This window comes from Danio aesculapii, chromosome 12 (assembly GCF_903798145.1).
Source record: "Danio aesculapii chromosome 12, fDanAes4.1, whole genome shotgun sequence".
NCBI lineage: Eukaryota > Metazoa > Chordata > Actinopteri > Cypriniformes > Danionidae > Danio > Danio aesculapii.
In genome coordinates this window covers 10660562-10676802 of record NC_079446.1, presented here as the reverse complement: position 1 = coordinate 10676802, position 16241 = coordinate 10660562, and the positions used below count along the sequence as shown (strand labels likewise).

The following is a 16241-nucleotide window of genomic DNA, read 5'->3' as shown; positions in this document are numbered from 1 at the left end:
GTTGATTTACTTTATTTTAGACAAACATTATTACTACTATTATTACTGTTAAATAATTTTGTATATAATAATAATCTTCATCATAAGAATAATACAAATTTTTAACACAATATATTTTCTTAAAGACAAACATATATAAAGATTAATAATAATAATAATAATAATAATAATAATAATAATAATAATAATTATTATTATTATTATTATTATTATTATTATTATTATTATTAGATAAAAGAAAATTATTGTATTATTGCTATTAATATTTAAAAAATGGTAAAAATTACCAACATAAAGTTTTTTAACTAATTGATAAATGAACAGATTAAATATTTTCATAATTTCTATTATTATTATTATTATTATTATTATTATTATTATTATTATTATTATTATTATTATAAATATAATAAAACTTACATAAAATTACTTATTAATTAAAAAAGAAATTGCAGTGGTTGTTGTAGCAACAGAATCAAAAGCGTCAAGAATCCAAGGCAGTTGTGTCTGTTCACCTTCCCGTCAGTGATTTGAACAGTGTTTAACAATGTTTATCTATTGTTGTGATGTGTGATGGCTGGCTAATTATCATCAGCACAAGTGGGTAACACGTGTTTCTTCAGAGAGAGCTCAGATCAACTGTGTATCTCTGACAGAAGCACAGTTCCCAGAGGATCTCCTTCAGGACGGCTCTGTCTTTGATCTCTGTTGTGCTGTTCCCAATCTCACAGCGCTTCTCTGTGACGGCATGGTGATCAGGCTTACAGATTTATCCTACATATATAACAATCTGTACTTTAGTCAACATTTGAACTTTCTTTAAAATTGTAAACAGAAATGAACACGTACCTGACTTTGGAGAGGAAAAAGGTGTATTAAAGAGCACTTATTTTACCCCCTTTTCAAGTCTTTGGTGTCTCCAGAATGTGTCAATACAAATACAAATAGTAAAAAACAAACCAACTCTAAATGTACATTCTTTGTAACTATACTAGTATGTTCTCAAACTAATTTTCAAGGACAAAAATCCATTAACAGTCATTTTAAAATTAAAATTCATTATTCTAATTTTGTATTATCAAAAGAACAATGTAAAACCTTATCTGATCTTTTGTGTTTCCAGAATGTGTCTGGAAAGTTTCAGCTCAAAACACCCATCAGCTTATTTATTATATCTTTTTAAATATGGGAGATTTGAGCTGTTATGACACTGTGGCTGTTTTTGTTGCCTGTGCCTTTAATGCAAATGAGCTGATTCTCCCCACCCATCATTCCCCAAGGCGTGTCAGACCCGTAGCCTTCACGTAGATCAACAGCACAGTGACAGACAGGAATTAAACAGACTCCCTTACTACAGTAAAAACTTTCCAACTGTTAGTTGAGATTTGTTGTGGAGTTAATTCAAGCCTTTCTGCAATGATGAGTCACACACAAAGTCTTTAGCGCACACGCTTGTGCACACACACACATTTAGCTTTGCATTGTTTTTGTGCATCAAATGTAACAGGAAATACATTAATATCCACTAGTGTATGGACATCCGTTATGTTAATGTACAACGTAAACCTGATTTAACGTCCACAAACCAGGATTGAAGCATCTTCTTTTAGAATTGTACTGACACTATGTGACTGTGATGTTGAATCACCTAGCAATTTTACTGTATGCTAAGTTTTAAAAACGTTTTAACATTTTTAAACTCATAAAAATTGTTAAAACTTATTTTTGATCACATTTAATGATGATTGATGATCACAGAGCGCTGAACAGATCTTTTAATCCCAGTTGCTTTGCGCGCATTTTGTCTTGTTGATATGATTATACACATTACTACAGAGACATGTTAATACGCGTCTGTCAATTAATTCGGTGGGCTGGGAAATTGCACTCCTCACATGGGCCTTACAATGGGAGGGATTTGAATCCTATTTTAACATCAGGACATTGAAAAAAAGAGACTTATTGTGTTTTTATCACCCCAAAATGACTGTACCTATACCTATACACTATACCTGCACACAGTTCTGTCCAAACAGTCTCCAAAAGATGATTTTCATCATAGGTGCTCTTTAAAGGCAAAGTATCGACAAACGTTGGTTAAGAATTGTTTGATTCTAAAATATTTAAAACCATACACTCAAAATCCCTTTAAGCCAAGTCATTTCACTCGGCGACCATCTTTGAAACGCCTCTCGGGCAGTATGCTCGAGCATTCTGTTTGAATGGGGAAACATCAAATTCTTCAAAACTGTTTGCTAAATTTAAATAAAATTTCATATTCGGAATCAACAACAGAATCAAACAACTGTGTCTTTAGTTTCAGTTCTAAACCTTTGAATCACACAAAATTGGCAGAAACAGACGTCTGGTATGAGGCCTTTCCCTGGAGAATCGTTAGCCAATAATGATCAATAGCTGTGTCTCATTTCAGAGTCTGCATCCTTAGAAGGAATCATTCGAAGGGTGCTGCGACATTGCGGGGCGACGAAGGCTGTCCCATTTCAAAAAAATTCGAAGGCTTCTTCAAATGCATCCTCAAAATGCCTCCTTCGTTGCTTAGGTAATGAAGGACACAACCGGTGGATCATTTGCGGCCTTGAACATCCCAGGATTCATTGCGTGCTGATAACGGCAGGACATTTTTTGAAGAAAACTCTGGATTAAATGCATGAATTAGGTTTTATTTTACTTAAACATGTTAAAAAACAAAAAAAATATGACATGTCTTACTAAAAAGTGATTTTATAGACAGTTTACATTTTTATGTGTACATTTACAGATCAAAGGACATATATTTCCAGCTTTTTTAAGACTAGCTTTGCCTTCAGATTGCTTAAAATAAGTTTCAAAATCACTTTGGAAAAAAGTCAATTACAACTTTTATAACCGCTTATTAACGGCAGCTGTTAAGGTTGTGTAGACTTCAAAGGACTCACCTTTTGAAGTCTACATCCTTCGGAGGATTCAGCCTCTGAAATGAGACACAGGTAATGATTGGCTCCTGTACTAGAAGGTGGGACTTCATTCGTTATAATGACCGTTAAACTTTTCTATATGCTGAATATGTCATGTAACATTAAAATAGAATAAATCTCTTTAAAAACACAGTCAGATATGTCTTGAGTGATAGTCGAGCAAGACATTATAAAAAAATGTATTACTCACCCTCATGTCGATCCAATCCCCAGAGACTTTTGTTCAACTTTAGAACACAAATAAAGATATTTTTGGATGAAGTCCGAGAGCTCGCTCATCCTTCATGTTCAGCAACAGTCCTGGGATTGTTCAAAGTCCAGAAAGGTACTAGAAAACAGATCATAAAAAAGTAAAGGAGATTTTAGCTGAAACCATTGCCCTCTGGTACCCATATTATGGAGGTTGGGGGATCACTTTGAGAGTCGAAAGACACATTCAAAACAAGCTATTATTACTACTACACATTAGAGCTGCATGATTCTGGCTAAAATGAGAATCGTGATTTTTTTTCTTTGCTTAAAATAAACATTACGATTTTCTCCTGATTCTATAGATGTAAGATAAAGGTAATTGATGAGTAGACTATTATTTCTGTTATTTCTGAAACATATGGTCAACCAACAATAATATAATGTGCAGGTCTACTGTTGGTTAAAATAATAAATTGTGTATAGACTTGGAATGGTGGACTTGAACAGACTTTAAATATGTCCTGGTAGTTAAGTCACAGTAAAGTGATACATATTTATAATTCTGACATTGAATTATTGTGTTTGAGACATATTTTTGCAATATGTCATTGACAACATTATTAGACCATTTTTTTCTACTGGTAAAATCAGACATTTGGCATTATCAGATTGTTCTTGCATTATATTCAACATTATATAGCCTAGAGTAGTTATACTGACACTGTAATACATTTATTCTCATGCACAACACTCTGTGTTCGCTATGAATAAAAACCATATTTAATGCTTGTCACAGTCATAAAAACGCAATATGATTGTGCTTTCGGTTTCATTTTCACTGCTAAGTACAGTCCATATATACCACGCGGCTCCCAAACGATCACTCTGTGCAACAAACTAAATGTTATTTACAACTTTATTACCTGTTATTCACAGCCTATGCAGGTTCTGTTCACTTAAGTAGATTTCATTCAGAGGCGCGCGCCCGCCCTTTCTGTGGTAACAGCTAACGTCACGTGTCATTTCGCGGCCGCGAATAAATCATTACATTAAGACAGAAATTTCATTTTTGGGTGAATTATACCTTACACTCTCAGAAATAAAGGTACAGGAGCTGTCACTGGGGCAGTACCTTTTTAAAAGGTACATATTTGTACCTGAAGGGTCCATAATGGTACCTCAAAGGTACTTTTTAGGTACATTTGGACACTGATATGCACCTTAGAGGTACCACTGTGGACCCTTTGGGTACAAATATGTATCTTTTGAAAAGGTACTGCCCCAGTGACAGCTCCTGTACCTTTATTTCTGAGAGTGTATGAACACAGTATGTCACTCTTTCAACATCATTTAGAGGTGTCCACTTTTCTGAGCAATGTATGTAAAACAATGTGACTGCCTTTGCTTCTATACTTAAAATATGATTGGTAGAATCGTAGAAATGCTGGATTAAGATCCTCTAGGGCAGTGTTTCCCAGCCCTGTTCCTGCAGGCACACCAACAGCACACATTTTCATCCTCTCCCTAATCAAACACACCTGAATCAACTCATCAAAACATTAGAAGAACTGAAAAACCTGAAGTTAATGGGTCAGATAAGGAGGACATCCAAAATATGTACTATTGGTGTGCCTCCAGGAACAGGGTTGGGAAACACTGGTCTAGGGGATCGAATCGAGATCTGGATCTTTTTTCATTTAATCATGCAGCTCTACTAAACAAGCAGCTTCTGATAATGCACTGATGTCTTATGTGATTTCATGCATTTGAATACACAATTATGTGACAAGAAGATTGTAGTGCATACTTTGGTGCATAAATTTATGTTTTGGGGTGAACTGTCCGTTTATCTATTTATTTATTTTTTTGTTTGTTTGTTTGTTTGTTTGTTTTAACATTAATCAACAACAAAAGACAAAAACTAAGAGTTAGTATTATCTGAGAAATGTTAAACTCATCTGTATATTTGTTCTGTTCTGTTAATTTGTGTAATTTAAAATGAAATGTTCACTCGCTGTTCACATTTTAACTTCATTCAAATAGTTAGCCTAGTAGTTACAGTACTTCTCTAACACAGTTAGAGAATTGTTAAATTTATTAGAATACAGTCCAGTAGTAAAAAAACTGTAATTTGACAACACTTAATGTGGACATATAAAAAATATTGTCACGTCATTGACCCATGACCCTGTTTCTTTGACAGCTATTGAGACCCAGAGTACGAGTTCAGAGGAGATCGTCCCAAGCCCACCCTCTCCACCCCCTCCTCCTCGCATCTACAAGCCCTGCTTTGTGTGTCAGGACAAATCTTCAGGGTACCACTATGGCGTCAGTGCCTGTGAGGGCTGCAAGGTGAGACACTAGCATTCACATCACACAACACTAACAAGTACTAATACTACTAACTTTGCTTAGTAGTCTGCTGAAGAAAATGTAGAGCTGAATGACAATACTACTACTGTTATTGTGGTGCATTGTATAAAGCTACATGATAAGTGTTAAACAAAATCACCCACTCAATCTTAACTGTAATTGACTACAAGTCCTGAATGTTTATTAAATCACAGCAGTACATTCAAATCTACATTTGACCTTAAGAGAGTGAAGTCAGCGCTTATAGTTATGAAAGAGCTTCAGTATTAAGTCTTTTAAACCAGTGTTATTGTTTGTGTAATGCACAATTAGATTGTGACAGGATAACCGGGTTAACAGTTTATAATTAGAATAAAACAATGCATTTACCGATGCAAGAGATACATGCCTCAGCCTACATTTTTGCGAAATCCTCCAGGTACGTTTCAGTGCATGTTTCAGATGACAAATCCACGTCACCAACCAATTAGTCTAACATGAGAAATTTGCTTAATGGAAAGATGACTGAGGGAGAGGAGTTATTTCTGAAGCAGGATTAATTGTGACCATACCTCGAGAAGTACATGTTAAGATGCAATAACGTTAAATCTGATGCTGTGCTCAAAAAATACTAGTGATTATTAGTGATGTATAGTGTACTATACATATAATGTTTTTGAACTACACAATACAAATCAGAAATCAGAAAGAGCTTTATTGCCAGGTATGTTCACACATACGAGGAATTTGTTTTCGTGACAGAGCTTCTACAGTGCAACAGGATTACAGAGACAGGACAAAAAACAGATAATAAATATATTTAAAAAAAAAAGAAGTAGTGAGTGCAAATATACAGATTGACAAGTGTATGTATGTTATGGTTCGCAATTATTATCATCAAGTGTTCATGAGATGGATTGCCTGAGGGAAGAAACTGTTTCTGTGTCGGGCTGTTCTGGTGCGCAGTGCTCTGTAGCGTTCTTGGGGAGTAGGAAGGGTTGTATCAGTGATTCGCTCAGCAGTCCGAACTATTCGACGTAGTCTTTGGAGGTCGTATTTAGTAGCTGAGCTAAACCAGACAATTATTGATGTGCAGATGACTGATTCAATGATGGAGGTGTAGAACTGTTTCAGCAGCTCTTTTGGGAGGTTAAACTTCCTCAGCTGACAAAGAAAGTGAGTGTCCCACTTCAGGTCCTGAGAGATGGTGGTGCCCAGGAACCTGAATGACTCCACTGCTGCCACAATGCTGTCCATGATGCTCAGTGGGGGGAGAGCAGGGGGGTTTCTCCTGAAGTCCACTATCATCTCCACTGTTTTGAGCGTGTTGAGCTCCAGGTTGTTGTGAAGTACTCTTTGTAATTAATTTGTTGTGGTACTGTTTTATTATATATACAGTTGAAGTCAAAAATAAACATGGGGCATATAATTTAGAGGGGGTAATAATTCTGACTTCAACTGTATATACAGTATACTGGTTTTTTTTTTCACCAATTTCTGTTTAACGGAGAGAAATTTTTTTCAACACATTTCTAAACATACTAGTTTTAATAACTCATTTCAAATAACTGAATTATTTTACCTTTGCCATGATGACAGTAAATAATATTTGACTAGATATTTTTCAAGACACTTCTTTACAGCTTAAAGTGACATTCAAATGCTTAACTAGGTTATTTAAGTTACCTAGGCAGGTTAGGGTAATTAGGCAAGTTATTATATAATGATGGTTTGTTCTGTAGACTATCAAAAAAAAAAATTAGCTTAAAGGGGCTAATAATATTGACCATAAAATGGCTATTAAAAAATTAAAAACTGCTTTTATTCTTGCCGAAATAAAACAAATAAGACTTTCTTCAGAAAAAAAAAATATTATCAGATATACTGTGAAAATTTCCTTGCTCTGTTAAACGTCATTTAGGAAATATTTAAAAAAGAAAAAAAATTCAAAGAGGGCTAATAATTCTGACTTCAACTATATTTGATACTACATTATGTAGTGTAATTCATTAATGAAGAGTTGTACATATATACAATATAATGCTCACTCCTAAATATTTCCCTATACTATAAATTACTATAGTATTTTAAATGTGTAACACCTGGTTTTATTGGATTTTTTGTTCTTGCTGTTATATACTATAATTTGTTTCTGTTGAGTACACCATATTATTTGAAGTAAATAATTGTACTAAACAATTCTGTCTCATGTTTCATTGGCAGTTTTATTAAGCACTAACCTATGATTGACGTGGATTTAAGTTGCTACGATTTAAAAATGAAAATTACAAAAATAGCTTAGATGTAGTTAAGCTACTTTTGTCAAGTAGCTTTTAGCTTAGCTTGCTACATTTTCCAGAGGGTAGCTTTTAGTGTAGTTAAGCTACATTTTGAGTAGCTAATAGCTTAGCTCACTACATTTTTCAAGTAGCTTGCCCAACACTGCAGATCACCTAGCGAACCACTGACCTGAACCCTTTGTTAATTTTAAAAGTGAACATAAGAGGCAACATAGTTTTGCTGTTTTTATCATCTTCTTTGGAAGTTCGCAAGTACAACGCTGTACATAGAAAGCTATCGAGCAAACTGACCACACCAAAAAATTGTCTATATCGAGTTAGATAGGTAAGGCCAATGTATTTGATTACTAATCATAGAACCTTAAAGTTGTTTTGTGGTATTTGTTTGGTGTTGTGCACAACAATATAATTTATTTGTCAATAATACCATTCGTGTAAAAAGAAACTAAGGTTGTTGGCATCATACACTGCTATGTAAAATTTTTTTTTTTTTAGAAACTGCAGTCAAACCTATGTTGAAGTGCATTTTTGCATATTTCAAATAATCCTGTGCTGGGTTTTACTGTTACTACAGTAATGATAAAATCAACATTTGAAAGCAACGCCATGCTTCCAATTAGCTATAAATTTTCACTTTTTTATATTATGAAGCTACAGGTTTAACAACACCTGGTCGGTGTGGGGAAATAAAATAGAATTATCCTATTCATCCAGTTTGCTGATCTGACCCTTCTTTACTTTAGACACTGCTATAAGGGGATTGCTCTTTTAAATGCCCTCTTTTTCTCACAGTGTGAGACTGATTGCTAACCTTTCTCATATGTAGAGCACACAGGAATCAATAGGTCTGGATGAGACGTATGAATGTTAAAACCATTAAGGGATTACCTTCAGCAAGCTGGCAGAATTAACCTGCCTGCATGTGTCCTCAATTTTTATTTATTTTTTATTCTTTGCTAAGTTTCGTCTTTAGTGGTCTACACATGTGATGTAAATAATTATTGTGGTAATAATTGGTCCACATGGTGGCATCACTGGAGTGAGATGATACTTCAAAAACAAACTACTGAAGACAGCAAAATCAATAGGCAACTGTGCCTCAGCACTTATATAAGACGTTTCTACATAAGTTCAAAGAGGTAAATAACTTTGTGCACACAATCAAATATAGTGTGCTTCATAAACTTAAACACAAAGCATACAATCTAAGTTATAACTGAAATGATAGCTTATAATAATATAATTTTAACTGAGGAAAATGCCATCTTTGATGTGCTATGTGCATTGATTAGTGTCTATATGTGAACAGGTGTCTAAATTATGGTACATTTTTAAAGCATTTGTGTCTCTTCAGAAGAATTGCATTACTTTAGAAGTCTCTTTATGGATTTTTTTGATGTATGTTTTGTTGATCACACTTTATTTTAAGGTAAAATTCTCTGTATTAATAAACCATTAGCTATTAATTTTGCCTTGTAATTTACAGCCTGTTAAGGTAGTAGATGGGTTTAGATATTGAGTAGGATTAGAGATGTAGAAAAAGATCATGCAGTCTATGTACAATATACATATAAATAAACAGACGATACCTTAACAATAGGCAGTGAATAAGCCACTTGTTAATAATGAGAATTGGTACTTAAACGATGGTGTTATCATTTTGTTTCATTTGCCTACACATTGTCTAACCAACAAACTTTCATTTTTTTGGTGGGAAACCGTAGGGAAACATTATCTCCTTTGTTGACACAATTTTCAGTGAACCGAGCCACTCCAGGATATGAAAAACCCTGTTATACTGAGCTGCTCATGTGAAAGAGTACAGCGCTACACGTTATGTTGCATTTGTATGCAGTTCCAACAGTTTTTTCCATTTGATTAATCAAAAGTGATTTTCATGCTTATTTTGCCAGTAAAGTTGGCTCTGTAATCAGCAGTAAATCTCCAGCACTTGCTTTCAGATGGAGCAGCGTTTAATACACACAGCCATATAGCTCACTGACAAGCTACACACAAAAAAATCATGGACACAATCCTGTTATCCAAGATAATCATTCTACGATTTGAAAGCTGTTTGCATCACTTCTCGGTTGCTGTTACATCTAAAAGCACATGAAAATACCATGTGCTTTTAGATGCATGTATTAACATGCTTACATCTAATGTATTAATGAATTTTTACTCTAAACTCCAATGTTAGCTGAGTTTTTGAAATATCTGAATCATTCTGTAAAATAAAACATAGTCATGTGTTTATTAGTCATGTTAAATCCATAAAGGCAGTTACATTAAAGCCAATAGTTGACGGAAATCATTAGCCGAAAAGGTGTAATGGCTAATGCTAACATCAGGAAGGAGACCAGAGGCTAATTTTCAACATGGTTTGCACTTAATAACACGTTCAAGGTTAATCAAATGTATAATTTACCCTAATAAAAATGTGTTTTTAAATAGAGGACAGGGTAGGAAATGCTTTGTCAGGTATTTCTGTCAACTGTGAATGCTGACCAGGGACGTTAATGTCGTTACATGATTGGCTGAGGTGCCTTGTGAAATCCATGTTAGCTGCTTTTTTCAATAGTGAGTAACTCACAGATTTACATCACCATATAGTTTAGAAAATCGCTGGTTAAATCTAATGCTCTTTTTGATTTTCTGTGTCTCTTCTTTGTGGCATACTTGTAGTTTTTCAGCACTAGAGCACCCTCTAGCCTTCGGAGAAATTTAATCAACTAATACTAGACCACTAAGTCCAATGAATTCAGAAGACGAGAATTAAATGGCATTTTAGTCTAAATTAAATCAGAATTAGCTGCAAATGAACACTGCAAGTGAGTAACACTGTTTTATCAACCAACGGCATGTCTCGCAACCAGTCTCACAGTCTTCATGGTGTTGTTTGTGTTCAGGGTTTCTTCAGGCGAAGTATTCAGAAGAATATGGTGTACACGTGCCACCGGGAGAAGAACTGCATCATCAACAAAGTCACCCGCAACCGCTGTCAATACTGCCGGCTGCAGAAGTGCCTGGAAGTGGGGATGTCCAAAGAATGTGAGTGATGCATCAGAATTACTCCCTTTACAGCTGCAGCACTATTGCCAAAATATGAAATAGATATGAAATAGTAAGAGTTATGAGTAAATGCACTCATGCAGAGAATCAGGGGCTCCCTCTGGCTATACGAGCACACGTCTCCACACTGCTAGGCGCTGTCAGACTTGAGAAGTTAATTGGGAGAGGTGAGAAAATGCACACACAGGCACAAACACACACACACACACACACACACACACACGCACGCACACACACACACACACACACACACACACACACACACACACACACACACACACACACACACTCAAACACACACCCACAGGTCTACAGGAAAAGTTGCGAATTTGTGTGTGTTTAGAAATCTTCCTGACACATTCTCACTATCAAGTGGATGTGAATCTGCACTGCAGACAGGCACACAAATGGTGTGTTTTTATGGAGGGAGAGGAAATATCCAGTAAGATCCAGTTTGGTGACAGATCTTAGCTGTGTGTGTGTGTGTTTTACATTATATTTTATATACATTTTTTATATTATATACATATAATATATATGTAATCGCTGGTTCAAGTCCTTTCTGTGTAGAGTTTGCATGTTCTCCCCATGTTTACGTGGGTTTCCTCATGGTGATCCAGTTTAGTACAATACCTAAATATTACAATATTTAATACAATACTTAATATTATTGTACTAAATAGATTTTAAAATGATCAGAGTTTGAATTTTGAAAATTCCCCAAAATAAACTGAATGCACTTCATAGATTTATGTTCTGTCTGTGTTTGTTCTTGACAGGGCTTTGTAATTGTGTCAGTAAACATGTGCGTGTCATGTTTGACGATACTGTCGTGTCTGACCGATTCATGCGCACAGGCCTCACAGGGTTTCACAGCAATACACAGTCCTCCAGCAGGCATCATGGCAAGCTTGTTGTCGCGGGCGCAAATGACCCATCAAATCAGTCTCAGTGACACCACACACTCGTTTCATTAATGTGAGTTCATATAAATTCACACCTCTTGACTCGTAGTACATTTATAAAATGATGCACAGCGGCACTTTCACACTTGACTTCCTGCATACATTTGAACGCACAAAACATCTGTAATAAAACACACACACACACACACACACACACACACACACACACACACACACACACACACACACACACACACACATTGATTTCCAGCACATCACGCTGGGTTCACTCTGCTCCAAATGCATTAGACTCACAACTCATCTGCCGCTGCTGAGGAGGAGGTGAAGAGATTGTGAAAAAAGAGGAGTAGAGAGAGTGGGAGCGCAGGGAGGAAACGTTGACATTTTTATCTTTTCATTGAATTTCATCTTTGTGATGGACGATCTGCCAGTGCTTTAATTTTCTCCTCTCAAATTATCCTCCGTCAAGAGCATCACACACACACACACACACACACACACACTTAAACAGACATATGTGGGCAATACCCAAAAGGTTCACACCAAAGCAAAATTTCTATCGTAAACATTTTAATTTGTATTGACATCTGTTAATGGAATTTAATAAGACTGAACATATTCATGCTTAAAATGCAACAAAGGTGTTTTGCGCTGTGTGAATGCTGTTGGTCACATATGAAATGTTACTGATTTTGCATAAAAATATTACTTGCATATCCATTACCTTTATCAAACATCAATGAATAACTAAAGAAAAGCATAGTAATTTGCATCTGTTTAAAAATTGCAGCCATTTGAATGCAACTTTGCAACCACTGTAATCAGGGTGTCCGCGGGGTCTTAAAAAGTATTAAAAGTTGATAAATCAGTTGTGAGAAAATTAAGGCTCTTAAAAGGTATTTAAAAGTCTTAATTGCGTTTTTTTTACGAGAACTTAAATTTTGTTCGAGTGTTGTTCAAAGTGTTTGACTCCAAAAAAGCATGAATATAATTATTTTCCTCCTCATAATAACAACAGCGTGCTCGAACCACGCAATTTGTTTGGGCCAGGGCTCATCCGGCCAAGCTCCTCTGTTCGGGTGATGACATGTAATTTGCGACAAACACGGGTAGGTGATATTATGCTCTCCACATGTAGCGAAACCTTAGAGCAAAACAGACAGCAGAATGGGAAAATGTAAGTTTGCGTACTCCTGGTTGGAGAAAGACGAGTTTAAACAGTGGCTGAAGCCTGTCGCTGAAAACAACCACGTGATTTATTCTTTAATGCTTTGTTTTAAAGTTCTGTTGCTTGGTTGTGCTCCATTGATTTATTTAACCACAACTGTTTATTAACAACTGTTTATTAAGTAAAAGGTTTGATACTGATTAGTACTGATTAGAACTTGAAATAACGATGAGGTCTTAAAATATTCCGAGAAGGTCTTTAAAGTCTTTTAAGTATTGAAATTACCTTCAGGATTCCTGCATATGCCCTGGTAATGCAAACAAATGCATTTTAAAGAGATAGTTCACCCCAAAATTGTAATTCTGCCTTTACTTATTTAGCCATGACTTGTTGCAAACCAGTTTGACTTTTTTCATTCTGTTGAACATAAAAGAAGATATTTTGAAGAACCATTGACTACCATAGTAGGAAAAACAAATACAGTGGAAGTCAGTGGTTACAGGTTTCCAACATTCTTCAAAGTATTTGCTTTTTTGTTCTTTCATTCATTCATTCATTCATTTATTTTCAGCTTAGTCCCTTTATTCATCAGGGATCGCCACATTGGAATGAACTTCCAACTTATCCAGCATATGTTTTACACAGCAGATGCCCTTCTAGCTGCAACCCAGTACTGGGAAACACCCATATACTCTCACATACATACATACACACACACACACACACACACACACACACACACACACACATATACTACGGCCAATTTAGTTTATTTAATTCACCTATAGCACATGTCTTTGGACTGAAACCCTAATTGTACCAAGTAAAGGGTGAGTAAATTAACTTTCACTTTAAATATATACAACACAACTGTGTATTAGGTAACTGTTTTCATGCAAATAACATTTCTGTTCACAATGTTAGCAAATCCAGAGAGTAAAAAAAACACACACACAAAAGCCACTAAAAGGCCACATGGAAATAATAGTTTTTTTCTTTTGCGAATGCTTCAATTTGCATCCATAAACATATATTATAGTATCTATTATAGTGATCTAGGCACAAAGTCTAAAGCGCATGGCGCAAAAGCATTAAGTGTGTGTCTGAATCTACTTTGCTTTTGTAAGGTGAAAAAATACACTCTGCGCCCTGGCGCAGGGTCTAGCAGGATTGTGCTTATTCACTTAAAAAGTTATGGGTGTGTTTCGAGCATAACGTGCATTAAACCAATCAGAGTCTCATCTCTCATTCCCTTTAAGAGTCAGTTTAGTAATTCCATGGCGCATTTGCTATTTACATAGCGGACTTTGTAAGTGGAAAAACTGATTGCTTCACTAGTAAGAAAACAGTTAAACAGGCCATCTGCAGCGCGAGGATAAAGAACGAGCCTCCTCCATTTGGCCTCTTTACTTTCTCTTTATTTTACTTTTACTCATTACTTTACTCCTTCACTTTCGTGGATAAGGAAACCGTGTTGTACACACTCCACTGAAGTCATCCATTAGCCTACATATTTAATTTCGTTTGTTAAGCGCAAAGATTTCTTTCAAAACTATTTCTAAATTCAATTCTAATTTCCAGCAAACGAATAGGTGAACAATAATAACAAAGTGTGGTCAAAAACCTGAGTTATATCCAAACACACATCCTGTTCATATACCCCATATACTGTAGTGATGCATACGTCTTCAAAACCTGACAAATCTAAACTTGTTTTTATTAAAACAAATATAAATATGCATATAATAAATACTACTCCTAATTATAATAATATTATGCAAATTGTCATGAATAAACTGATAAAAAGCCCCCCAAGGTGAAGAAGGCATGGAGGTAATGATTTTTATATTCATGTAGAAAATAATAATTTTTGTAACATTTTAATCCTTTAATTTTTTTCATATGTGTAGGTTTTTGTGTGTTGCTGTACATCCGGTGTGTATTAAGCAATGTGTAATCGTTTGAACCTGCAAAGGTGTATAACTAACACACTCTGCGCTGGATTTTAGACCAGCTTTTAGTTGATCAATAGCGCAATCTATTTCAGTTTCTCAAAATAGCAATGCGCCAACAATCCGCCTTCACACACCTCCTTTTTAGACAAGAACACCTATGAGTCCAAAAAGTGGCACAAATGGATTTGTTATTTAAACAACGTCATGCAAAACATGAAAATTACTGTTGCGCTGGTCTGAAAATAGCAACAAATCACGCCAAACACATCTTGTGCCTTATTGCGTTGGGTGTATGATAGGGCCCATAGTTTCAAGAAATGTCTGCATCCATATTGAAATCTGGGTTAAATTAGTGTGATATGTATGCCACACCTATATGTGACTCTGTAAACAAACACAGACAGAGCTGCAGGATACACTAACATCACAAAAGAATGCAGTGAGTGTGAAGTCCTTCTTCATCTTCTTCAGACATAAACAGGACACCGTGGTGGATTTAAAAATATCTTGACACATTTAACTGTTAATGTGTCTCCGCTGGTTGTCTAGTTGAGACTGCCTTACAAGTTTTTTTTTTTTTTTTGCTAACAAACTTAGCAGTGCCTGCAGCATAAAACAAAATCCCTTTCAAGGAAAGTCTGTTCACTCTGCAGCCATATTTGCAACCCCTGTGGGCATTTCATCCAAGAGCAAAGCCCAATATAAGTAAATGGGGGAATTTTAAAATCTTGAAAACTGCTGGCTGAACTCTCAATTCAATTACATATTTCAAATCAGCAACTAAATCTGTAGCGACCTACCTCATTACTGTTGCTGCTTAAGATCTAATATGATTAAAAATAACACATAATTTTCAGTTTTCTCTTGCTAATGTGTATGCGCAAACATTGGCGTGACACCAATCTCCTTTATGGCTGTTTCAATGGTAATCAGAGGTCGTGGTCATTAACACTGGTAGAAAAAAGACTGAAGGACAACACTGAAATGACACGATATGTGACGAGGTGTGAAATGATGTTTGTTTTTCCTGTCAAATCCAACACAGACACGCAACAGTCACCAAATGACAGGGTTTGCTGTAACAAACATATGAATCTGTTCTGAATGTCAGTAATTAAACAGATCTCGGCACCCATTTTGTACTCCAATAGTATTTCTTTGTCCTACTATGGCAGTAAATAGGTGACAAGATCTGTTTGATTACTGACATTCTTCCAAATACAGTATCTTCTGTTGTGTAGGCTATTAAAACAAAGAACTTAATACAGGATTGGAACAACCAGAAGAAAGTTAAATGTTAA

At 35.5% G+C, this 16241-nt stretch overlaps 1 protein-coding gene across 2 annotated transcripts in view; it reads left to right on the top strand.

The window, feature by feature from the left end:
• The window catches only part of raraa (retinoic acid receptor, alpha a), a 348397-nt gene that overhangs the window by 308157 nt on the left and 23999 nt on the right, over positions 1-16241 (top strand). For both annotated transcript variants that reach the window (XM_056468992.1, XM_056468993.1), the window contains 2 exons: positions 5371-5519; positions 10729-10870. In XM_056468992.1, the coding sequence (XP_056324967.1) occupies positions 5371-5519; positions 10729-10870 (291 nt within the window). The remainder of the gene's footprint in view (positions 1-5370; positions 5520-10728; positions 10871-16241) is intronic.